Source organism: Balaenoptera musculus, chromosome 13, assembly GCF_009873245.2.
Source record: "Balaenoptera musculus isolate JJ_BM4_2016_0621 chromosome 13, mBalMus1.pri.v3, whole genome shotgun sequence".
In the NCBI taxonomy this organism is placed as follows: domain Eukaryota; kingdom Metazoa; phylum Chordata; class Mammalia; order Artiodactyla; family Balaenopteridae; genus Balaenoptera; species Balaenoptera musculus.
In genome coordinates this window covers 90,520,686-90,546,367 of record NC_045797.1, presented here as the reverse complement: position 1 = coordinate 90,546,367, position 25,682 = coordinate 90,520,686, and the positions used below count along the sequence as shown (strand labels likewise).

The 25,682-nt window shown below is 38.2% G+C and overlaps 1 protein-coding gene across 1 annotated transcript in view; it reads right to left on the bottom strand.

Annotated features, from left to right (window-relative positions):
• Positions 1-3,215: 3,215 nt before the first annotated feature.
• Positions 3,216-25,682, bottom strand: part of SH3YL1 (SH3 and SYLF domain containing 1) — a 46,253-nt gene continuing 23,786 nt past the window's right edge. Inside the window, 6 exon segments of the mRNA XM_036873550.1 lie at positions 3,216-4,052; positions 8,720-8,776; positions 18,071-18,149; positions 18,780-18,948; positions 20,987-21,115; positions 22,219-22,331. Of these exon segments, the coding sequence (XP_036729445.1) occupies positions 3,862-4,052; positions 8,720-8,776; positions 18,071-18,149; positions 18,780-18,948; positions 20,987-21,115; positions 22,219-22,331 (738 nt within the window). The 3' untranslated portion in view covers positions 3,216-3,861.

Sequence of the window (25,682 nt, the reverse complement as noted above, 5' to 3'; positions counted from 1 at the left end):
TGTAAACTAATGAGATGATGAGATATTTAAAGTAGGTAGATGCGAAACTAAGATATCCACAAAAATGATGAAGTGCCGAGATGTAACCTTAACAGGAAATATGCAAATATCATGTGAGAACTTTAAAACACTTCTAAAAACAACATTAGACTTGGACAAATAGAAAGACATCCATTATCCTTGCTTTGGACAAATGAACATCATAAGGATGACAATTTTCCTTACATTATATATATATGTATATATATTATTAATATAATTTAACACAATCCCACTAAAAAAATAGTAAGTCTTTTTTCTGGAGATGGTTAAGTTGATTCTTAAGTTCACACATGAAAATAAACAAAAAAGAACAGCCAGGGAAGCCTGCAAAAAAAAAAAAAAAATGAGAAGAATTGCTTAACTTGCTACATTTAAAAAATACCATTAAGTCTTGTAATCCAATCAGTGTGGAAAAATGAGCAGACAAGTCTTTCCTGTATTTTCAGTTTTTTCAACTCACTATGCTTTAGACCTACCTTCAGTTCAATGATTCTCTTTTTGCCATGTCTAAATTACTGTTAAATCCACTTATTGTGTTCTTGGTTTATTCTATTTTTCAATTCCAATTTTTTTCATTTCTATCCTGTAGTGTCAATTTTCTGCTGAAATTCTCCACCCTGTCTTTTAATTCCTTGAATGTATACATCATAATTTATGATAATCCCATTGCAAATGAGTGCATTCACTGTATAATTTTTATAAGTTTAAAAGTTTAAATTTTGTAAGCTTACAAGTATGCAAGACAATACAACATAGCGCTTAGGGACACATACATATGTAATAAAAGTATAAAGAAATATATGGAATTAATAAACAGCTAATTCAGGATGATGATTACCTTTGAGTTAGAAAGGGAGGGAGATTGGGAAGAGTGTTTTATTTCTTGCTGGGTGATGATAATGCGAGTCTTCATTCTTTTTCCATGCCTTAAGAATTATGTTATAAAAAAGTCAACACATGTATGTATAAAATGTAAGTCTATAAGAACACAAAGCAGGATAAAAATCTGGAGCATAAGTATCGTTTGGCTGCAGTGTGGAAGCAAGGAATCAAAACTGGAAGCTGTGACAATAGTCTAGGGCTAGAGTTAAATTCAGAATACTCTACTGTTGTAATCGTGGTGGTTAAATCACTTATAAATCTAGTGTGAAGGTTAAATAACAAAGCATTAAAATAACTATAGTTACAAGAACTTGTTGATGGACCCACAGGTAAAAGAGATAAATTGTAACATTAAAAGCATAAAATGGCGGGGGGGGGAGAGTAAAAATGCAGAGCTTTAATATGTGTGCTAAGTTGTTATCAAGCTAAAAAAAACTGTTACAAATATAAGATGTTTTATGTAATCCCTCATGGTAACCACAAAGCAAAAATCTACAGTAGATACACAAAAGATGAAGAGAAAGGAATCTAAGCATACCACTACAGAAAAGTATCAAATCACAAAGAATGAGTACAAGAGGGGAATATAGGAACAAAGGAATCACAAAACAACCAGAAAACAATGAACAAAGTGGCAATAGTAAGTCCATACCTATCAATTATTACTTTAAGTGTAAATAGACTAAATTCTCTAATCAAAAGATATAGACTGGCTGAATGGATTAAAAAAAAAAAAGACTCAACTATATGCTGCCTACAAGAGACTCACTTCAGCTTTAAGGACACATGCAGACTGAAAGTGAAGGGATGGAAAAAGATACTCCACATAAATGGAAACCAAAAGAAAGCAGAGGTAGCTATACTTATATCAGAAAAAATAGACTTTAAGCCAAATACTGTCAAGTGAACAAAGAATGTCATTATATACTGATAAAGTGGTCAATTCAACAAGAGGCAATGACATTTGTAATTATTTATGTGCCCAACATAGGAGCACCTAAATATATAAAGCAAATATTAATAGACTAAAAGGAGAAATAGACAGCAATACAATAATAGTGGGGTACTTTGATACCCCACTTTTACCAATAGATAGATCATCCAGACAGAAAAATCAATAAAGAAACATTGTCTTTAAATAACATGTTAGACCAATAGCAGCAGAATACACGTTCTTCTCAAGTGCACATGGAACATTCTCCAGGATAGAGCCTATGTTAGGCACAAAACAGGTCTTTATAAATTTAATATTGAAATCACATCAAGCATCTTTTCTGACCACAGTGATATGAAACTAGAAATCTACTATAAGAAGAAAACTGGAAAATTCACAAATATGTGGATATTAAACAACATGCTCATATATGGCCAGCACACAGATAACATCATACTCAATGGTGAAAATGTGAAAACTTTCCCTCCAAGATCAGGATGCCCACTGTCACCACTTCTATTCAGCATAGTACTGGAAGCCTTAGCCAGAGCAATTAGGCAAGAAAAAGAAATGAAAAGCACACAAATTGGAAAGGAAGAAGTAAGGTTATCTCTGTTTGCAGATGGCATGCATACTTATATCAGAAAAAATAGACTTTAAGCCAAATACTGTCGTAAGAACAAAGAATGTCATTATATACTGATAAAGTAGAAAACCCTAAGTGTCCATCAACAGATGAATGGACAAAGAAAATGTGGTGTATATAAATAAAAGCAGAAAATCCTGGAATTTGCGACAATATGGATGGAACATGAGAGTATTATGCTAAGTGAAATAAGTCAGTAAGAGAAAGACAAATACTGTATGATCTCATATGGGAATCTAAAAAAGCCAAACTCCTAGAAACAGAGAGTTGATTGGTGGTTACCAGGGGTCAGGAGGTGGGTGAAATTAAGAGATATTGGTCAGAGAATACAAACTTCCAGTTTCTACGAGGAATATGTTCTGGGGATCTAGTGTACAGCATGGTGACTATGGTTGATGATATTGCATTGTACAATTGAAATTTGCTAAGAGAGTAGAACTTAAGTGTTCTCACACCCACAAAAAAGTAAATATGTGAGATGATGGATGTGTTAATTAACTAAGTGGGGATCCTTTTGCAATGCATATGTATTTCAAAGCATCATGTTGTACCCTTTAAATATTTTACAACTTTGTCAATTATATATTAATAAAGCTGAAAAAAAGAGGTTAGTAGCATAGTCATGGAGGTGGGTTTTAACATCCAGACCAACCACAGACCTCTGGTTACTTTACAAAAAGAAAATAAGAAAAACAAAGTCAAGACATTAACTTAGCATTTTAAAAACATTTATTTAGGGACAATGGAACCATGTCAACATAACTTTATTCTACTGCTACCAATGAACAAGCATAACCTCGTAAAGAAGGAAAGTTAACAGATGTCATCTTTTTTTAATGCATAGTGGTTGAATTTCTTTGTCATAGTGTATTTCTTATAGATAATTTTTAAGGATTAATATTCTAGTTAATACCTACAACTCTAAGTATTACTTAATACACTATTTAAGCTGATTTATTCTTTTCTAGTCACTTTGCAAATATATAAATTGGTATTCATGCCCCTATCCTTAAGATTCTCCAGATAAAATAAAGTCATCATATACCTAGCCAAATCAAATGTTTAGTGATGTTTGAAAATGAACACAAAAGAAATATGACCATATAAATTGGAGGATATTAACCTATTAAATAGTATCTGTGATAAAAATCAGTGGAAAGTATTTAAAGATATGTAACACTCTCTCTCTCTCTCTATATATATATATAAACAAAATCTTTTACATACTGGATAAAAGTTTATGGAATAAACAGAAGTGTTTTTAAACTTATACTAAACATTGTTTAACTGAATAGTAAATCCTGCCAGTATAGTAATAATATTTTTGTAATTCTCAAAGAAGAAAATAATATAAACTTTAATTCATGGTAACATAGTTGGCTGGAAAAATGCCAGTTTGACCTCGAAGGTTTCCTTCCCACCAATCAAAATGTGAATCTGTTTTTGTTATAACTGTGATTCTGTCTCCAGCTTGAAAATTCAAATCTCCTGGCTGTTGTCCTTCAAAAGAATATAGTGCTGTCACTTCTATAGGTTGGTTCAAATTGCCTAAAACAAGAAAAAAGTATTTATTCACATTTTTATGAGAAAAACTGGAAGTATGTGTAGGTAAGATATAAATTAACAACTCAGGGCTTGGTATTCTGATGTCGGAGGCCAGCAGAACTCACAGCACATGGTCTGTGTGATTTTCATCACTTTATTAAACTTACGCTTTTCTTCTTTGTAAAGAGCAAATATTTGGTAATAACATTTCCTAAATCCACACAAGTCAAACTGCATATTGCTATGTACTTAAATAGGTGTTTGGCAAATATTTGTGGTTATAATTGTTTAAATTTTGACTAAACTATAAGATAATATTATTGTTTTTCCAATTTTAATAGAATAGTCATGGTAGCTTCAATGAATTATAGCTATTAGATAAAAGCTGATATTTATGCTCTTGATTGTATCATAAAAGATCCAATTTAAAAACCGTGCTCTGTGGTCATTGATAATGAGGATTCCAGCTCGGATGCATTTGCTGTTTCATCAGTAGACACTTCTTTTCCCCAGCCTTTTACGGCTGTTTTCATTTCTGTACTTACTTGATCCTTTCTCTCAAAAGAGAGATGAAATTCAAATTAGCACATCAAGAAGCATCTCTACATATATTTAATCAGAACTTCAACCCATATTGGGAAAAAAATACCTTGAGAATTGAGTGGGTAACATGAGTAAAAGACATTAAATATTACAAACTGTATAGCATCATAAGAAATCTAAAGAAACAGATACTTTCTGGGTACCCAGCTACATGGAATTTGGTATTTCCATGTTTCATATAATTTTGTGCAATTAGATGCTTGTTAAATGCATCTCAGTACAGTTGTACTAAAAATATAAATAACCAAATTCTAAATCCAGTTACTTATTTGAGCCTATAATACTATAATAAGAAAAAATAAAGTGACCTTGGCCTATTAGTAAGAAATGAAAATAGTCAACACTCTAGTTAAACTACATTTACTGAAGCACTGAATGTGTATCTCACACAAGATGGTGCTACAGTTCTTTCAATAAAGCATGAGCCATGTAGTTGAGTTCTCCTAAAGAAATAACTTTAATAATAACTAATATAATTAATTATATTAGCGATATTACTGGTACAGTTTTTTTCTATAAAACAGAAAAGTTCTGTATATTTTTATATTTTATACTGTATTTACTTTTAACCTGTTAACTTTAAGAAATGAGATTAAAAGTATGTCATTAAAAGAATAAAATTTTGATATAGTCTGGATAAAATCAAAACCAGCTAAATGACTACTAACACATATGAATGAACAGTCATTACTATGTACTTTGAAAAGTAGCTATAATACTACATTGAGATGGGACGTGCAGAAATGCCATGCCTCATTGTGATTAGATCAGAAGAATGTAAGTTAATGTTAAAGAAAAAAATCATTCTTAAAACTATTTTCCTATATTAATTAATGAAAACCCTTGAGTAACTCCTCCTCCACCTCTTGTCTCCCAGACATTTCGGATAATAGAAAGAAGCACGTAAAAAAAGAGTGCTTGTGAATATCAGGGAATGTTCTGGAAGCCACAGCCATCTTAGCTGCCACACATGTACACATCTGTAGCACTAATTACAAAATCAAAGATGCACAGGAATGGGGATCACCATGATAACAGGTGTCATTCAGTGTGGCTATAATCAGAGCAGCTCCTGTTCCTTGAGCCGGGCACTGTCATGAGCACCCTTGTTGCTCACTCCCTAGGAGGCAGCTCCCGCATCCCCACTTCACAGAATATGAACCTGAGACTTGCAGATGTTAAGTGATTTGCCCAAGGGGGTGAGATTTGAATCTCGGAAGTCTGTCTCCAGGCAATCTTAATCACTATTGAGATTATACCCCAGGGTCCTCAGCAACCATATGAGTCTTAAATTGCATTCAATAGACTGAACTTAGATTCATCAGTGCATTTTGCTTTTGTTAGGCAGACTTTCAAGGAGAACTATTATATTTTCCTGTATCACTGAGTTATCCAGACTGTACAAATAATAAGAATATCCGATGCTGATGACCCCTGGTAATCACTGATAACTGAATTTGTTTTTAGCAGTTTTAGAAATATATTTTATGATGAATAAATTAGAGGAAGAATGATATTATGACCTAAAGAAAAGACAGAGGGGATCACAGACTTGGTTCAATCCCTGCCCCCCGACCAGGGGTTGCCATTGCCTCTGAATTGCGGTTTCCAAATAAGATAATGGGAAAGATGGGTAGAAGGGCAAAGCAGATGGGTCTGAGTTGCAGCAGAGGACAAGGCAGTGCTGCTGGGTTTGAGGAGGCCAATAGTCAGCGTTCCTCTTCCCACCCGAGTTTCGAACAGAGGTGAGGCAGAGAGGGAGGTGTCATGGCCGGTAGCGCTAGTGAAGAATATGGCTCAGGCAGGCAGACAGAGGTGTGCCACGTTCCTCACCCAACTCACCAGTCAGGCAAATCCCTCTACCTCCTGGGAGGAGTGTAGGAGAGTCGGGAGTTGAGGGGTTGTTGGGAAAGTTCATTCACATGAAAACAAAGGAGTGAGCCGGGCCCGAGTAAGGGCAGGTGCTCCCAGGAGGGACCCCCGTTCACAGGCCGCTCAGTGCCATGCCCTGCTGCTAGCTTGTTCTTCAATAAGCTCAAAATGACTTAAAGTTCCTCTTTACTGTAAATATTTGTGATAATTTCCATAAGGAGAAGTTTAATGCCCACAAAAAAATTCATTAGAAAAGGTGAGCCAAGGAGATATGTTCTTCCAGGAAGGGAGACCACCCTGGAAACCATGGACGCAAAGCCCACTGGGTTACTACAGCAGCCAGTGTTCACAGACGTCTTCCTTCTGAGTAATATATGACTTCAAGTTTTATATTCCTGCACTCAAAAAAATCTGGAGGATTTCTGAAGCAATTGACCATTTTCATCAAAATATTCAAGTTTAATTCAAATAGAGGTTATTTTTCTCTCCCAAATCAGGGCTACGCTTAACAGGAAACAGATTACAATCAGCTTTGGTGATTGGCAGCTGCTCTGAGGCTCATAATTAGCGGGTCTGCGTCCACGGGATGCTGCTATTTTACTTCTCAGCGGAGCCTGCGTCATGTAACCCATATGCAGCCGACACATCTGGCCCAAGACATGACTCAGAAGAAGAAGCTCAGCCTTTGGAAGGTCCCCTTCAAGAAGCAACCAGAAATAAGAGAACACAGCTTTGGTTTTGTTTCACATTTACTGCAGTGATGAGCTGGGTGGCTGACTTGATCCTAGCACCCACGTCCCTCCAGGCTACGTGTGGCGTCTATAACTTTGGCGACCACGTCCTCTGTAGGAGTGTGAGGGTCAATGGCGAGTGAGCCGGATGAGGCTCCCAGGCGAGGCCACCAGACCAGCGGTTCTCAAAAGGCAAAGTCTGGGGCATTTGTGGTTGTCACACCTGGGGAGGGGGTACTACTGGCATCTAGTGGGCTTAGTCCATGGGGGCTGCTAAAACCCACACAGCACAGGACAGCCCCACAATAGAGAGCTGTCCACTGTGCCCAAAGTGTCACTGACAGTCATAGGGTGGGTGAGAAGCGGATGATGGAGGCTGGCCGAGGAGGTACAGACCTTCAGTTACAAAAAACCCCAGTAAACAGGGCTGTGGACGCTCCAGGCTTGTTTCACCGAGAGGCCAGATGACAAGGTGGTTTGGAGCTTCCAAAGGGTGCAAAGCAAAAGTACGTACAATCTGGAGAATTATCGTTATGCCCGTGCAAAATTGCAGCTCGTCTGTGGGCACGGGACAGGCTGTGGGGAGCCAGATGTCCCGCTCAAATGGGTTTTCAACTTGAGCCTCAGGACTGTGGGTCGTGACTTTTCCCTGCAAGGCTGATAGACCAGGTGTAAGGAAGTCCTTGGTAAGAATTTAACTGTTTCACACAGTAATGTAAAGTAAGATTTATTTTTTAAATAGACTTTAAATCTTTCCTTACATTTTCTTCTTCAAAATCTCTTATACTTTCAGAAAGAACTAAAATAAATTAATATTTATATTAACTTATTACATGCTGTTTATACCACTTAACTTGTCCTACTCTCAAATATAAAAGCAAAACCCAACCAACCACCCAACCATGGGAAGTAACATTGTGTTTGGATCACACAGCCAGTGAATGAGAGTATTGGCTGTAAGTCAGAGCCTCTGTCTCCAGAGCCCAGTTAGGGTTTTGTTTCTTATTATTGACATTTTCCCTCATTGCTTTTTAAGAGATATTTCTAATATTTATTAGGCATCTAGTCTACAGGTACAGACTTTAGAGAAATCTGAGAAAAGGAACCCTACTTCCCAGAGTCACTTTGCCAAGGCCTTCTTGGGGGGGATCCACATTGGTTGGGGGGGGGGGGAACCACAGCCTCTGCTCAATTGTAGCCAATGTCCCTTATCCCTCAGGTCCCGATGGGCCCCCTTCCCCAAGCAAGTCCAGCCTGTCTGTTGACCTTATCAAGTTTAATCATTCTAACCGTGTGGAGCGTGTTTTAAATGAAGTGCTTCTCAGGATAACGTGGATACCCCATAAATCAAAGAAGCGGTGCTGAACAACTTCCCAGGTATTTTCACAACCTGCTAGATTAATTAGGAAGTTTGTGATTATAAGATGGTTATGAATCATTTTTAAAAGAGATATTTTTACTTACCAACTCTCTCACGGTAGCTGGAAATTTCAGGATAGAGATTATATTCATTTCTGTTACCTGAAAAAAAGTAAATAGATAAATAAAAGAGGGGGAACATTTAGAAAACTTATTAGTATATAGTATATAAAATACCCAAGAATGTCAAAGCTTGTTCTGTTAAGCAAATATTTTAAATCACTCTAACTGATAGAAATACCATTATTTTATCATCTTTAAATCAAGAGGAATACCTGAATATTCCTCAGGTATTCCTATTTTCTACCTGAAAATAGACCAAACGTAAGGCAGACGGTAAATGTCTGATATCCGTATGACCAGACGCACATAAACTACAACTCATGGCCTTGCAATTACACATTCATGAAAAACACAGGCACCTCTTTTTCCAGAAAATACTTGAATAAGAAAATTTGTAATCCCCAAGCCAGTGATTTTCAGACATTCTTGCTTGCTTAACATCTAAAATAATTTTTAAACAGCAAGTATTCACTTGTATGTTTTTAAACTGATACCTAAAATTGTTAACTGTAAGCTTAAGGGTGTACTTTTTAGCATATTTCAATATCAATTCACATTCATATCACTCCCTTTTTGGATAAAAGGATCTAAATAGGATAGTGATCTGAACCCATCAGCATTCATTAAAGAAAATCAACAAGATGTTTTTAATTTTTAACCTTCAAATCATATTTTCATTTCATTTGTCCCAAAGATTTTTTAGCAATGTATTAATATTGTACTTTATGTAAGTTTCTACAACAAAAATTTGTACATAAATTTACTTTTAAAATTTTATTTTATGTAACACGATCATCTATTAAATAATTTCTTATAGATTGAGTTATCATAATCATTATTAGCACACATTGATCAAAACTTTAAATATAGTATGAATTTGTTAATTTACTAAACAGGAAAGTAAAATGTTATTTGAAATGAATCTCAATAAGTGGACAAGACTTTTAAAAATTAGTTCATATACACAGGATGACTAGTATTTCTGGAATGACATAGTTTCAACATAAAATTGTATTTCCGTGTTCTTTTTTAAAGATATAGGTGTTAAGAAAGTTGGTTGTTATAAAAACTAGAGAGGGAAAGAAAGAGATATTTTATAGGAATGTAACAGAATTTTTTATGTGCCTTCTAAGATAGAGGTAAAAAAACCCAAAAAAATCGCATAGTGATCTATCATCAAAACAATAGCAATAATAAAATATTACTTATGAAATAATAAACTATTACTATTATAATTTTTTATTTTGGTGATAAGTAGCTATGTGATTTAAAAAATAATATATAATGATAATATTAATTACTATTCTTATTATAAATTCAGATAACAGTGCCATTAGGTCTCTCTTCAGCTTTGTTGAAAGCAAAAAAACAAACAAAAAAAAATGTAAATCACCTAATCTACAAAGTATTTACTGCTCATCAGACTTAACTAACTACACCAACATTAACATCCATATTTCAAACTGGATCATTGTTCTTACATTTTGGGGACAATGTACTGTAGTATGATTAAGATGGTTTGGGGTTTGCTTTTCTTATTCAAGTATGAAAACAAACTACTGTGAAAGGATAGAACACAGAGAGGGTAGCCTGCACGTCATGTTCTCACTTGGACTGGCTTTAAGAAAGAACACATGTGGAAACTGGTCATCTGTAAACTGTATCTCTTAAATTACCTATGCCCAGGTGCACTTCCGCAGTCTCTGTGCTCCCCCTAAGGATACAGGTACACCACTTTGAAGGCCAGTGGCCTCAGAAGTTTATGAACAGAAAAATATAGAAATAAACATTGGCAAGGTGGGGAAGAGGGTACAAATATCAGAGAATCTATTTTTAACAACTGACTATAAACAAGAGATTTGGGGTTGGTGACCATATATAAGACAAAATATATGCAAATTAAGACTTTCTCAACTATTAAAATAAGCACTCTGAAATATAAATGGGAAAGTACATTCCATTCAACACAGCAAACCAAAATCACAAAGTATTTAGGAATAAATTTAACAAGAAAGGCACAGAAACTATGAAATCTTAGGAAAGACATAAAATAATATCTCAACAAATGGAAAGCATAAAACAGGAAGATTGTCATACAAATGCCAAATTTATTAGCTTATATATGTAATGTTACTGGAATTAATATCAAAAAATCACAGAATTCATGTAAGTACATAATATTACTTCAACTAGAATTGCATATTGGGGGTCGAGGGGAGTATTGGTAAAATGATCTTAAAGTATATGAAGAGTAAGTATCTAGTAATTGCAAGAATAAAACACTGCAAGAAAATTTAGGATACCATGAATGCAATCTTGTATAGGAGGGAAGACCTTAACCATGACTAAAAAATACAAAACCTATGAAAATAGGTGACAGATATATTTTTACATAAAAATTAAAACTTTCATATAGTAAAATACATGAGAAATAAGATCAACAGACAAATGATACATGTAGAAAAAAAAACTGTCATCCAAATGACAAAGTCCTTAATATACAAAGCACTCCTACAAGTTGAAAATGCAACAAATATTCCAATAGCAAAAAATTAACCAATGAAATAAGGAGACTTTTCAGACAAGAGTAAATTCCAAATACCAGCAATAGTATGAAAAAATATTTAAATCACTAATAGGGACAAAAACAATCCAATTAACAAGGAGATATAACCAACCCTCAGACTCGTAAACACTTCAAGACACTCCAACACTAGCAGTGATGAGGAATGAATATGGTGAGGAATGTTACGGTGGGGCGTGTGCATAGTAGGGAGTATAGGTATATGATGGGGGTGCACATGGTGGGGAGTGTATATGGTGGGGAGTGTATATGGTGGGGAGTGTATATGGTGGGGTGTGTACATAGTAGGGAGTGTAGGTATATGATGGGGGTGCACATGGTGGGGAGTGTATATGGTGGGGAGTGTATATGGTGAGGAGTGTATATGGGGGGAGTGTATATGGTGGGGAGTGTATATGGTGGGAATTGTATATGGTGGGGTGTGTACATAGTAGGGAGTGTAGGTATATGATGGGGGTGCACATGGTGGGGAGTGTATATGGTGGGAAGTGTATATGGTGGGGTGTGTACATAGTAGGGAGTGTAGGTATATGATGGGGGTGCACATGGTGGGGAGTGTATATGGTGGGGAGTGTATATGGTGGGGAGTGTATATGGTGGGAAGTGTATATGGTGGGGAGTGTATATGGTGGGGCGTGTATATGGTGGGAAGTGTATATGGTGGGGCGTGTATATGGTGGGAAGTGTATATGGTGGGGTGTGTACATAGTAGAGAGTGTAGGTATATGATGGAAGTGTATATGGTGGGGAGTGTATATGGTGGGGAATGGCTAATGAGACTCTGCAGTAGTAAAAACTTTTAAAAAGCAATCTACCAAATCTGTTAAAAATTTAAAAATGTATCCTTTGACCTGTCATGTCCTTTCCTGGTAATTATCTTTTAAAAAGTGCCAATGTTGTAGACAACTTAACTTTAAAAGATATTAATTGTGGCATTGCTCGGCATGGGAAAAAAACTGAAAGTTAATATCTATCAGTAGGAGAGTGGCTGAATAAAATATGTACATCTACACGATGGAATATTAAATAGCCTTTAAAAAGAATTAATTAGAGTTGTATCAGTTGATTCAGGGATTTCCATGAGGTGCTGTTGAGCAAAAGGAACAAAGAAAACCCACAAACAAACAAGCTACAGTAAAGCATAAATAATACGACAGCATTTTTGTGAGACAACAGCAAAATATTCTGCCCATGCGTATCTACGTGTTTGCACACGTGCCCACGTGTAGGAGTATAGAAACACGGAGAAAAATATCACTCCTGTTGTTCACATGGGTGTGCTGGGATGAGTATGGAAAAGGGTGCCGTGCAAGTTAAGACAGAGGAGAAATGGGAAAAAGGGAATGACTCCTAAAAGAAAAAGAAAAAAAATGCTTTCAAAAACCATATTTATGAACCACGTATGTACTTATATAAAAATATATGTGAGGATATATAAAAAATTAAAAATTAAGATTTTTTTTTAATAAAGAACTTAGGAATAGGTCAGGTTTAAAATAAAAGGTTGAAAATAGATACCAGTTTATAATTTTCCTTTTATTGAATAAAAAATGGGTGTTCGCAACTGGGAATGATCCGCTGCGTGAGAAAAGGTGATGCACACGTGAACAAAATAGGAATCGAGTAACAAATAATGAAGCTGAAAACGTCAAGGGAGAAGGAGAGTGTTCACAAGGACATATGGTCAATAGAGTTGAGTTTGCAGAAACGTGCACAGGCAAGAAGGTGGGCTGGCAAGGACACTGCAAAAAGTAGGGAGAGCAGCCCCTGCCGACACAGATGGACAGATCAGAAGACACGAGATCACTGTGGGAAACAGACAAGCCAAGGCTGGCTAGGGTAGGGGATCCAGTGACCAAAGATGATGGTGAGATTTTAAAATACATGCTCAGGAAGAATATGCAAGAGAAACAAATCTTCCAAGATTTTTCCATTGTTAGGTGAGAGGAGTTTCTTGATATAAGGTAAGTAGCTTCTTAATCTACACTGACAAGGAATTGATATTGAGGACTAACAGGATTTTTATGTAAGCATGATACAGATACCTATTCTCTTAGCAAGGAAATTTTAGAAACACTATGTATTTTAAAGTATACACATGGGTCAAATTTTATGTAATCACTCAGATCTAAAATATGAATAAAAATAGATTCAGTGCTCACATCTTGCTACTGAAAATAAGAGCGTAAACAAATTAATCACCACAACATGAAAGAAAAATAGACTATCCCATTTGGAAGAAGAAAGCAGCATCCCAAGAGAATGGGATACAGAGTAAGTTGTTAGGGCGAGGGGGTGGGTAATAAAGAAGAATAGGTCTAGTTCCTGAGGATCTTCCTGGAAGGGGTGAATTTAAGCTAAAGGCACAGCCAGGAATCAATATAAGGGCCATGAGTCATGTTTCAGGCCCAGTTCTCACCTGGGCATGAAAACTGGGCAAATGGATACAGAACACGGAGGGGGAGGGGCAGAATAGGCTTCATGCCCTCGGCAGCACTTTGACACTTCCGGTCCTCCTCCCAGAACTTATCATGTACTGTTGACCCTTGAATAACATGGGCTTGGACTGCGTGGGTCCTCTTATGCGTGGGTTTTTTCCGATAAATACACTGGAAAATTTGTCTGAGATTTATCACAATTTGAAAAAACTCACAGATGAAATGCACAAACCAGAAATATCAAAAGAATTAAGAAAATGTTAGGTGTGTCATGAATGCATGGAATTTATGTAGATACTAGTCTATTTTATCATGTGCTACCATAAAATATACCCAAATCTTTTACTAAAAGTTAAAATTTATCAAAACGTATGCACACACACACTTATAGACCCTACATGGCACTATTTGCAGTGGAGAGACATGTAAACAAATGTAAAGCTGCAGTATTAAATCGTAAGTGCACAAATGTACGTACTGCACTACTGCAATAGTTTTGTAGCCACCTCCTGTTGCTGTAGCGCCAAGGTGAGCCGAGGGTCACACGTAATCATCCCCACACGAGGAGCAATCTCTCCAGTAAACTGTGTGTCACTGTAATAAGTCCGCTTTCATGGTTCTGGTGTATTTTTCATTGTATTTAGTATGATACCGTAAACCTTGAATAACACCATGGGACCCATACAAAGTGCCACTAGTGGTCCTGGAAGTGCTTCCAAGAAGCAGAGAAAAGTCATTACAAGCAAAAGCTGAACTGCTTGATGTACACTGTAAATCGAGGTCTGCAGCTGCAGCTCCCCACTATTCCAACATAAATAAATTCAGGGTAAGAACCGTTGTAAAATTTGAAAAGGAGGGACTTCCCTGGCAATCCAGTGGTTAAGACTTCACCTTCCAATGCAGGGGTTGCAGGTTGGATCCCTGGTTGGGGAGTTAAGATCCCACATGCCTCGTGGCCAAAAAACCAAAACATAAAGCAGAAGCAATATTGTAACAAATTCAATAAAGACTTTAAAAATGGTCCACATCAAAAAAAAAAATTAAAAAGAAAGAAAAGGAAATTCATGAAGCTGTTGCTGTAGCTACACGGACAGGCACATAAATCTTGCATCTTTTGTGAAATACCTATTTATCTTGTATTAAAAATACAGTTTTTAATGTGGGTGCAGGATTGCTATTGACTCTAATATGATTCGAGAAAAAGCAAAGTCATTATATGACAGCTTAAAGCAAAAAGAAGGTGAAGGATCTAAAGCTGGAGAATTAAATACCAGCAAAGGCTGGCTTGATAATTTTAGTAAATTATCTGCTTAAATACTGTCAAGACAACAGGAGAAGCATCTTCTGCTGACCAAGAGGCAGCAGACAAGTTCCCAGATGCCATTAAGAAAATCATTGAGGAGGTAGGACATCTGCCTGAACAGGTTTTTAATGCAGATGAAACTACCCTATTCTGAGAAAGAAAAATGCAACCAAGGACATTTATTAGTAAGGAAGAGAAGTGAGCATCACGATTTAAGGCAGGAAGGGATACAGCAACTCTGCTCTTTTGTGCAGAGGCAGTGGAGTTTATGATCAGGACTGCCCTCATCTATAGAACTGCTAAACTCCAAGCCTAGAAGGGAAAAGATAAACGCAAGCTGCCCATCTTTTGGTTGTACAAAAAGAAGGCCTGGATCATGAGAACACTTTTTCTGGATTGGTCCCTGAAATCAGGAAGTACCTTGCCAGTAAGGGACTGCCTTTTAAAGTTCTTTTGATATTGGACAATGCCCCTGGCCCCCCAGAACCCCGTGAGTTCAACTCCATGAGTAGACCACCAAGTTGTGTACTTGGCCTCAAACACAACGTCTCTGTTTCCAGCCTCTAGATCAGGGGATCATCAAGACCTTTAAAGGCTCTCATCGCACATGGTACTCTACGGAAAGAACTGTTGATGCTACGGAAGAAAACGCCTATAGAGAGAACATTAGGAAAGTCTGGAAGGCTTACGCCACTGAAGATGCTATTTCTTATAGGAAAAGTCATGACAGCCATCAAGCCTGAAACAACAAACTCCTGCTGGAGAAAACTGTTCCAGATGTCGTGCATGACTTCAGAGGATTTACAACAGAGCCAATCGAGGAAATCATGAAATAGATTGTAGATATGGCAAAATAGATGGGGGCGGGGGGTTGCTGTGAAGGGTTTCAAGATACGGGTCTTGGAGAATTTCAAAAGCTAATAGACACCACACCGGAGGAATTAACAAAAGATACTAGATGGAGATGAGAGCTTCTGAACCAGTGCCAGATGATGAGGAAGAAGATGTAGAAGCAGTGCCACAAACAAACTGACATCAGACAATCCGGAAGAGGGTTCTGATTATTCAAGACTGCTTTTAACTTGTACGATACGGGCACTGAAACTAAAGCAAACAGTGGAAGGAGGACTGGGATCCTATAGACACATTTTTAGAGAAATGAAAAAGCAAAAATGTCAGACAGAAATTACGATGCATTTCCATCGAGTTACACTGAGTGTGCCTGCCTCCCCTGCTTCCCCCTCCCCCGCCCCTCCCCCACCTCTGCCACCCCTGAGGCCAACCTCCTCCTCCTCCTCCTCAGCCTGCTCAACGTGAGGACGAGGAGGATGAAGACCTTTACGATGATCCACCTCCACTTCATGAATAGTAAATAATCATCATGCTGTTCAGTTAATAAACTTTTCTGTGGTGTATGTGTGAATGTCCTCATGTGAAAATCTAATCATTGTATGGGACGTCTTTGTGTTATCACCATCATCGCCTAAGTGTTCATCGTGTGGAACTCATGGGCAAGACTTGTACAGAAGCGGATAGCCTATCCTCACATAGGCATAAGGTGAGTCATATTTAATACAAAGTTAATAATGTGTTAGTTTTCTTACTGTTTTATAACTTGACTTTCAAAGAATTACATTGCTGTACCGTATGCCCCTCTCTCCCTCTCTCATAATTGGAGAAACTATCAGACTTCATCGCATGTAAGTGGTTTTTAAAAAATGTAACAATGTTTCTAATACTGTATTATCAATATGGCTGTAATACTGTGTGCCATAAAAATTTCATAACTTTTCATTCATTAGTGTATAGGCTAGGCTACCGTGAAGCAGTCATATTGCTGCTTCTTTTTCATCAATGCATGAATTATTATACCTGTAAATACGAATTTCTTTTTCCATTATCTTTTCATTTTTATGTCTAGTGTTAGTAATACATAAAACATTTACAGTTTTTTGTATCATATAAGACAATACTGATGTACATACTGACAGACAATTCATCTTGGAAACAATGTAAACTTATGGTATAAATATATACAGTACAGTACAATCAATGTATTTTCTTTTCCTTATGATTTTCTTAATAATATTTTGTCTAGCTTACTCTATACAAGAATATAGTATGTAACACATATAACATACCAAATACGTGTTAATAAACTGTTTATGTTATCAGTAGGCTTTCAGTCAGCAATGGGCTATTTGGGGGAGTCAAAAGTTATATATGGATTTTTGACTGCATGAGGGGTTGGTGTCCCTAACCTGTGCATTATTCAAGGGTCAACTGTACTTCCTTCCAGTAACTGCAGTTACTTTTCCACCTGTAATATCTCTGCTCCTAGAAGGAAAGTTCCTTAAAGGCAGGAGATAAGTTAGATTCATCACTGTGCTCTCAAAAGCCACAGCCCAAAGCCACTTGCAGAACAGTTAATTATTACATGAAACATTGCCTACTTTAATATATTGCTATTTACTGGTAACCTCTATACATGAAAAGCAGAATTCCAAGAGTGACTGTCATAAAAATGAGTGATGGAAAGAGGTGTAAAGGCCAAAAACCTGGTGCTTTATGAATTTATCCTATTTTTAAAACCACCTTATGAAACCCTGAGCTCCCAAGAATGTATGGTCAAATTAATATTCAGAAATATAAATCTATGTGTATATGAGAAAAATAGGCTTATTTTGTTTCCATTTCAAATTAGCAGGATAATAGTCCTTGGAAGAAATGACAAAAAAAGAAAAACTTTATAGATAAATCACTTTGTCAATTGGAAAAAGTATTTTCTGAATGAGAATAGACGTTTTCACAAATTACAGGAATGAGAATTTGCCTTGTATGTTTAGAAGAGGCCGAGCATTTGTTTTTCTCTCTTTAATACTCATTAGTTCTTCTATTTGATGCAAAGTAATGACTTTAGATCTATCATTAAATGTAGCTTGATTTCTTAATAATATTTCACGATTACTTAATTATAAATATATTTGAATTGCAACACAAATATTTACTTTGAGAGCCAGAATTCAGCTGTACTTGTGCAGACGATTGCTGTGGTCTTGACAATGGTTTTGAAGGCAATTCTTTAGCCTGGGAGGAACAACAACAACAACAAAAAATGCACGTGATTTTAAAACTCTGTTTTTACTTAGGACCACATAAGGCTTTCCCCCCGCTCCCCCCAGTGGGTGTACACGCAAACGTTATCCTGTGCACTCATTAACAGAGCACATGTACTGCTATGGGCCACATCTGGTTGAACTGGACAACATGCGGGTGACGGCAGGGGGCGCGCTTCTATAACCGGAAGCTTCCCTCATCCCGGTACCTCTGACACCGCGCAGGTGGAGCAAAGCGAGGTGCTGAGCGATGGACCCGGATGGAAAGGGCCACGCAGCTCCGAAAGGTGCGGAACTCGAAGAACGAGGCGCACAAAACCCTCTGCACGTCAAGGCCCCGGGCTAGCGGCAGTTATTAGTATTATTAATTAATATTATAAAGTTCTATCCTTGCAGAAATGCAATCATGGAAAACCATGTTTCTTCCTGAAATTTGCATAGATGACTGTCAAGGTTTTATGACATTTTCACAAGAACTTTATGTTAATGAAATGACAAGGGAAGCGTAGTAGGTTATTAGAAACCTGGTATCAAGGATAGAATGTTCTATATAAAGACATTTTCTGTGGCTACTAAGAAAAATATAAAAACCAAGCATTACAGAAACCTTCTTCTGCTCCCGTGCTGCTTTTCTTGCATTGATTCGTTGTCCTTCATTTTCATACTTTTCAGTAAAAGAATCAAGAATTTCATAAAGATCTTCTGCTTCAGCAGGCCGTGGTATATCTCCAAATAAAATGTCATAAGCTCGAATGTCTTGACAATAAAATCTAATAAGAAATATATTAAGAACATTTCTTTTGCAGACAGAGATCTTTTCTAGAGTTAAATGTAGGACACACGCCTGTGTATGTGTGTATGATTTACTCACATATAGCACTTCATATATACTACTTTTCAAACACTAACTACAAGCCATAACCCATGTTAAAGCCTCTAAATTCACCTCTCCAAGCTCACCTCTAGAGGCAATCACCATAAATGGTCTGATATTTATATCCTTTTCCCAATAATATAAAAGCAAATCATATATACATACAAACACTTATACATAAAAACATATATAGAACAGTTATATACAAATGCATATAATAAACACATAAATATTCATATAAACACTTATACACATATAATTACAATCACATACGTATACATCTTTATAGGTTTTTACTTTTTAAGTTTCTTATAAAAATGGTGCTAACATATAGTTTCCTTAAAATGTTTATTTGTATCAAAATTATGTAAGGATTTGCCTGACACGTTTAGAAGCCCTGCAACTGATTAAGAAGTATACTTGTTTTAGTTTATCCAGGATTTAGGTGAACTTTAGTTGGAAAATCTTCCAAAGGCCTAGAATCACAAATTTCTAAAAGCATTCTTAACTTAAATTTCTCAAATTTATAAAACCAGAAGTAAAAACATTTCTCTTGACTTTACAAGATGGAGAGTTCTGCGAACCTTACTTTCCCCCCCATTCCTCCTATCTTCTGGTTGTTGAGGTCTGCACTGAACGTTTCTGCATGTGCTCTGGGATTCTGGGTAAACGGGCACTGCAGACTTGGTACCCAACTTCTCTCAAGTCTGCTGTAAACGGCAGACGTGTGTCCACCACCAGCAGGGGCAGCCCTGTCAGGGTCACTATTAGTGGGATTCCTGCCAGGTTCTAAAATTAGTCCTCTCAGTCTTAGCTTTTTATCTTTTTCTGGGCAATTAGACATATTTTCGTGGAAATACAGAAGAGCAGTTTTGGGAAAAATCAGCCAGATGCCAGTTTAAAGTGGAAGCTCCTCGTCGCCTGTTAGGGTACTTCCAAATCTTGTGTTTTTTCAATCAAAATTGGTCTCTATCTTATGGAAGAAAGACAAAGGCTGAGCCTAACAATAGGAAACCTCTCATGAGGAACCCTGCACTTTGACGTTATAGAGACGGCTGCTTCCCTTCAGCCTCATGAACCAACCTCGGCTGGCTTCACGCTTTTTTTCTGCAGCTTCCTCAGCTCTCTCAGCCTGAACAGAATTAAAAAGAATTAGGGCCTTGCTCTGGATGAGGCTTTGGCTGAAGGCAATGTTGTGGCTGGTTTGATCTTCAGTCCAAACCACTAAAACGTTCTCCGTATCAGTAGTAAGGCTGTTTCGCCTTCTTATCATTTGTGTGTTCACTGGAGGAGCACTTGTAATGTCCTTCAAGAGCTTTTCCTTTGCAATCACAGCTTGGCTAACTGTTTGGCACAAGAGACCTAGCTTTCGGCCCATCTTGGCTTTGACATGCCTTCCTCACTAAGCTCAGTCATTTCTAGCTCTTGATTTAAAGTAAGAGACGTGCAACTCTTCTTTTCACTTGAACACTTGGAGGTCTTTGTAGGGTTATTAATTTCAATATTGTTGTGTCTAAGGGAATAGGGAGGCCTGAGGAGAGGGACAGAAACTTGGGGGCAGGGGGTGGTGGTGAGTGGAAACAGCCAGTCTGAGGAGCCATCAGAATACACACAGTTACTGATTAAGTTCTCCATCCTATAGGGGTGCAGTTTCTGGTGCCCCAAACAATAACCATAGTAACATCAAAGATCACTGATCACAGATCACCATAGCCAATGTAGTAATAATGAAAAAGTTTGCAATATTGCAGGAATTACCGAAATGTGATGCAGAGACACAAAGTGAGCAAATGTTGTTGGAAAAATGGTGCCGACACAACACTTGCCTGTACAGAGGTACTCTGTACACTCTTAAGAACGACATGAATCTACAAAGTATTATTTTCCCATCGCACGTTTTTCAAATCAATTAAAATCATTTGCCTTGCACTTACTTTCGGTTAGTTTCTTTCCTCTCAATCAAACAGCTACCTTCTAAAGATATGCCAGCGAAGAGGCCTCTTGACTTGCAGTAAGTAAAGACAGCAGCTGAGCTTCTTAGGGAGACGTCTCCTTCTAAATTCCTGCGAAACGGAAGGCTTTGCATCACAGAACTGTAAGCACCTTCACTTAAGGATGACTGTTTGGCACTGTACTTCTAACCCGAAAGAAGGATCTTGCTCTGCACTTACTTCAATCATTTTTTTGGGGGGGGGGTAAGAAATATTGTTTATTGAATATTTAATGAGGTCACGTCCATAGGGCTTTCTTTTTTTTTTAATTTAATTTTATTTATTTATTTTTTATACAGCAGGTTCTTATTAGTTATCTATTTTATACATATTAGTATATATATGTCAATCCCAATCTCCCAATTCATCCCACCACCAACCCCATCCCCAACTTCAATCATTTTCACATATTTTACTTCCTGCTGGCCTAAGCTAGGTGTGTTCACAGTGGTCTAGAGGACGGACAGTTCGTGGCAAGTACATAGAAGGTAAGACGGCTGTAGAACAGTGTGATGCACGTGGAGAACACACGCACAGCTGATATTTTCCCATATTGTCTTCCTTCCCTAAAACAGGGAAACATACCTCAAGAGTAAAAGACTGTGGTTCTTTCTACAGTGAGTATTTTCATGGAACTTAGAAACCTTTTTAAATGATTTTACTGAGTAACTTCTATAAACAGTCTGGGTTTAAAATATTTAATTGCTCAATTAACTCAAGAATAGTTATTGATTAATAGAGAAGGAAAATACACTTTAAGTATTGTAAACATCACTCAAGGAGAACACTTCCATTTCAATTTTTCACAATTTAGTTTGAAAAAAAACCCCCTTTTTTTCCCTGATCAACGCTGCCCTTTCTCAGTTAATTAAAATTGACTTGACCTGGCTCCTTCAAAGCTTAAAGGTAAATTTTATGTTGATTCCGGTAGATACAACAGCCTGCATTTCTGAAATATTTAATTTCTTTTTGTGTGTTTTAGATTCAGATTTTCTCATTTTATCACAATGGCTGTGTTTTGTTTATTTCTTATTTGTAAGCAGCCTCAAACCCTCTGGGACACGTGTAAATCATAAATTTCTGTCATTTTAATTCGTTTCTCTTAATGAAAAACAATATAGTTTTAAAGCCTTTACTATCCAAGAGTTGTTCAAAAGGGATTTCAGAGTACTCACCTTCCCAAGGGCCCAACTGCCACAGTCAAATTCCCTCCAAGTGTTAGGTTACCACCTTTTGCAAAAGCTTCTACTGCTCTGTCATAATTCAAAATTATTACCAAATCCGATACCTGAAATGTAGACAGCCATTTATTTTAAAATAATTATGCCTAAATATCATTTAAAATATATGTTTACTAAAACTCACCATACGATATGTAATGTAGCAAGAAAGAGAGTGTGAAAGCAGAGTGGTGCTGTATTTTGAGCTGAGGGTGCAAGCAGCTAACCTTCCCGCAGGCAATCGGTGCACAGGCCTCCGGGCCGCCACTGTGCATCGAGCACGTGGTGGGAGGTCTCCGGGCATCGACTTCTTCTCAGCAGCCTCGCGGGTTAGTGAGGCTGAGTGACGTGTCCTAGTGACACCTGAACAGGTCACACACAGGTAGGTGGGAAAGGTCAAAAGGCTTCCTCAAACTAAGCACTTCACGAAAGCCAAGCCAGAGAACGAGAACGAGGAGGGTCGGAAGGTCCGGGGGCCCGAGTCTGGTCCCCACCGGCGCCCCTGCAGGTCACGCGACCCCCAAGCAGGAGCCGCCCCAAAGTGCAGCACACCAGGAGGAAGATTAGTTAACCAGCAGTTATGCCTATTACCAGGGTTAACCCTCCAAGTAAAAGCAAAGCTGGAGCACGTCTCCACGCTCTGGGCGGGTCGCTGGGGACAAGGCGTGTTCTTCAGACTCGCCTCCGCTGGGGTGGGACCCCCGGTGAGGCCGGGCAGGGTGCCCAGGCCTCGGCCCCTCACCCCACGAGCCCAGGGGAGAGGCGCCGGCTGGGGAGGCCAGACTTTCAAGCCCAGCTCCTCTTCGCAGCACCGGGCCATCTGGGGCATTTTGGCTCCATTTGGCCTTTTCATGGTTAAAGGCCAGGGCAGGACCTGCTCCCTGAACCACGGGGAGGTCAAGCACGTGTGTCAAGTGCCGGAGAACGGAAGGCCTGAGGGCCTGGCGCTGGGAATCTGGGCTCAGAATGGAAACCATTTGGGTGTTAATTCCACTTCTGCCCCTGGCATATTGCATGACCTTGGGCAAATGATTGAGCGGCTCAAAGCCGCAATCTCCTCTGTAAAATGGGTGTAACAGTAATCAGATTTATAACTATATATAATCGTATAGGTATATATATGCATGTATGTATGCATATACACAAATCTAGGGTTGTTTGAAAGATGAGTTGAAATCATTTGTAAACCCTGGCATATTTACATCTCAATAAAATATGCAAAGGCCAAGCAGATTAATGTTTAAAAGATGACTTCATTTATATCATTCTTTAAATGTTTTGAATCTTTGTTTTCATCTGACAGAATAATCCGATTATTACCAAACGTCATTGCACTTGGAAGGGCCTAGTGGAATTCCTGATACAGTTTAATTTGAATTCCTTCATGAAAAAATACACTCAAGTTCCGTAGGACAGACCAAACATGCCAGCTAATTGATGCATGCCAGACATATCACTGTGACTCATGTCAACTGTTAATTCCATTTTATACATGGACAATTTCTGAGGATCATGGTGTTGAATGATACAGAATTATTTAGCATTTCTCATGCAAAGCTAAGCAATTTTGCCAGATTATATAACCAAATCTTATATACTTTTTAAGAGAACATATATGAAATTACTTTGCGTAATGCTTAGTGTATACACACTCAGATAGTATAAGTCTCCAGCTGTGACCTTGTGGATACTCTAGTTGTTATGTCTCCTTCTACTTGGTACGTCTTAGGATAGTTAAGTAAGGCACAACTATACGAGTCAATAAAGAAAATAAATTAATCCTTTAACTTTATGTCTAGTCTCAATTCAGTTCTCCTGAAATAAGAGTAAGATAATCCTGTGTTCTTTGGTGACATGACTAATCAGAGAACCAGGTCCAAAGCACCACAGTTTGAAGAGCAGCAGTACGGCCAACGGCCCTTGATTTATTTCCACAGCTTAGAATAAAAAGTAAAACAGATTTCCTGAAAGAAAACTGGAGCAGGGCTTCCCTGGTGGCGCAGTGGTTGAGAATCTGCCTGCCAATGCAGGGGACACGGGTTCGAGCCCTGGTCTGGGAGGATCCCACATGCCGCGGAGCAACTAGGCCCGTGAGCCACAATTACTGAGCCTGCGCGTCTGAAGCCTGTGCCCTGCAACGGGAGGGGCCGCGATAGTGAGAGGCCCGCGCACCGCGATGAAGAGTGGCCCCCGCTTGCCGCAACTAGAGAAAGCCCTCACACAGAAATGAAGACCCAACACAGCCAAATAAATAAATAAATAAATAAAGTAGCTATAAAAAAAAACAAAAAACAAAAAACTGGAGCAATGGAGCCATAAACAGTTAAGACAGACATTTAAGAATTTGATAGAGGCTTCTTAATAAGTTTGCATTAAGATACAATTAACTGTAAATAAAATGCGAGTTTTACAATTAAACTCAATTCTTTAAAAAGAATTTTAAAAAATACAACTAACATGCAGGAAAAGCTGGGGGAGAAATGTTCTCAGGAACCGGAGGGCTTCTCGTCCCCTGACACACTGTCCCCAACACGGCACTGCCCCATCTCCCTCTCAAGTGTTTACCCACCTTGAACCCAAGCCACCGAGTCCCCGATGCTGTCGTCCTGTAATGAAGCGATAGCTTTCAAGCCCCAAATCCAGACAGCCTGGCGAGAAAGCCCAGGGCTCCCTCCTGTGGTTCTAGTGAGACCGTCCCCCAGCCCCACCCCTACCCTCCATAGAAGGGTCTTCTTTCCCATCTCTCAAGCCACTCTGCTCGGGAGTCTGTCTCACCCCCCAGAAAGCCTCATCGTGTGGGCAGAAAGCTTTCACACTCTCGGTACGTGGCGTCATCAGCCTCAACGTCCAACCCACATCTGAGGGGTTCCCATCCCCTTCCACTCCTCACACCAACAGATCCTCCCCTTGCACAGCAATCTTAGGGGACTTGGAAACTGAACTCTGATCTCTAACAGTAGTCTCTCAACTTAAGCCTAGATGCCTTCCTCATCATTAAAGTAAAAGAGTTCATCCAAATTCTCCTGGAAAAAGCGGAGTCATTTTTCTCACATTACAATCTTGGGTGAAAGCGAGGTTGATCTGACTTGATGGCCCAGTGTGGATTCTGGATTTTGGTAAACAACGAACAATTGGATAATCCAAGGTATCAGGGTTTTCAGACCTTTGGGCTCTGCTATAATTGTCCTGGAAAGAAAATATTAATGGTGTTTAAACCAAGTCTTAGCATTATCTTTCCTTACTCCACTGACTTTTAAATCTTTCATTTGTTGTTGTTGTGTTTGGTGGGTGTGTGTGAGTTACACAACCTTGGGAATTCTCAGCAGTTCTCATGAGTGGACCAGTGCCATAATCTATATTTAACTAATGCCCAAGCTCCTGAAGGCCAACAGATTCTGTCAAAAAACGACACGTCCCTA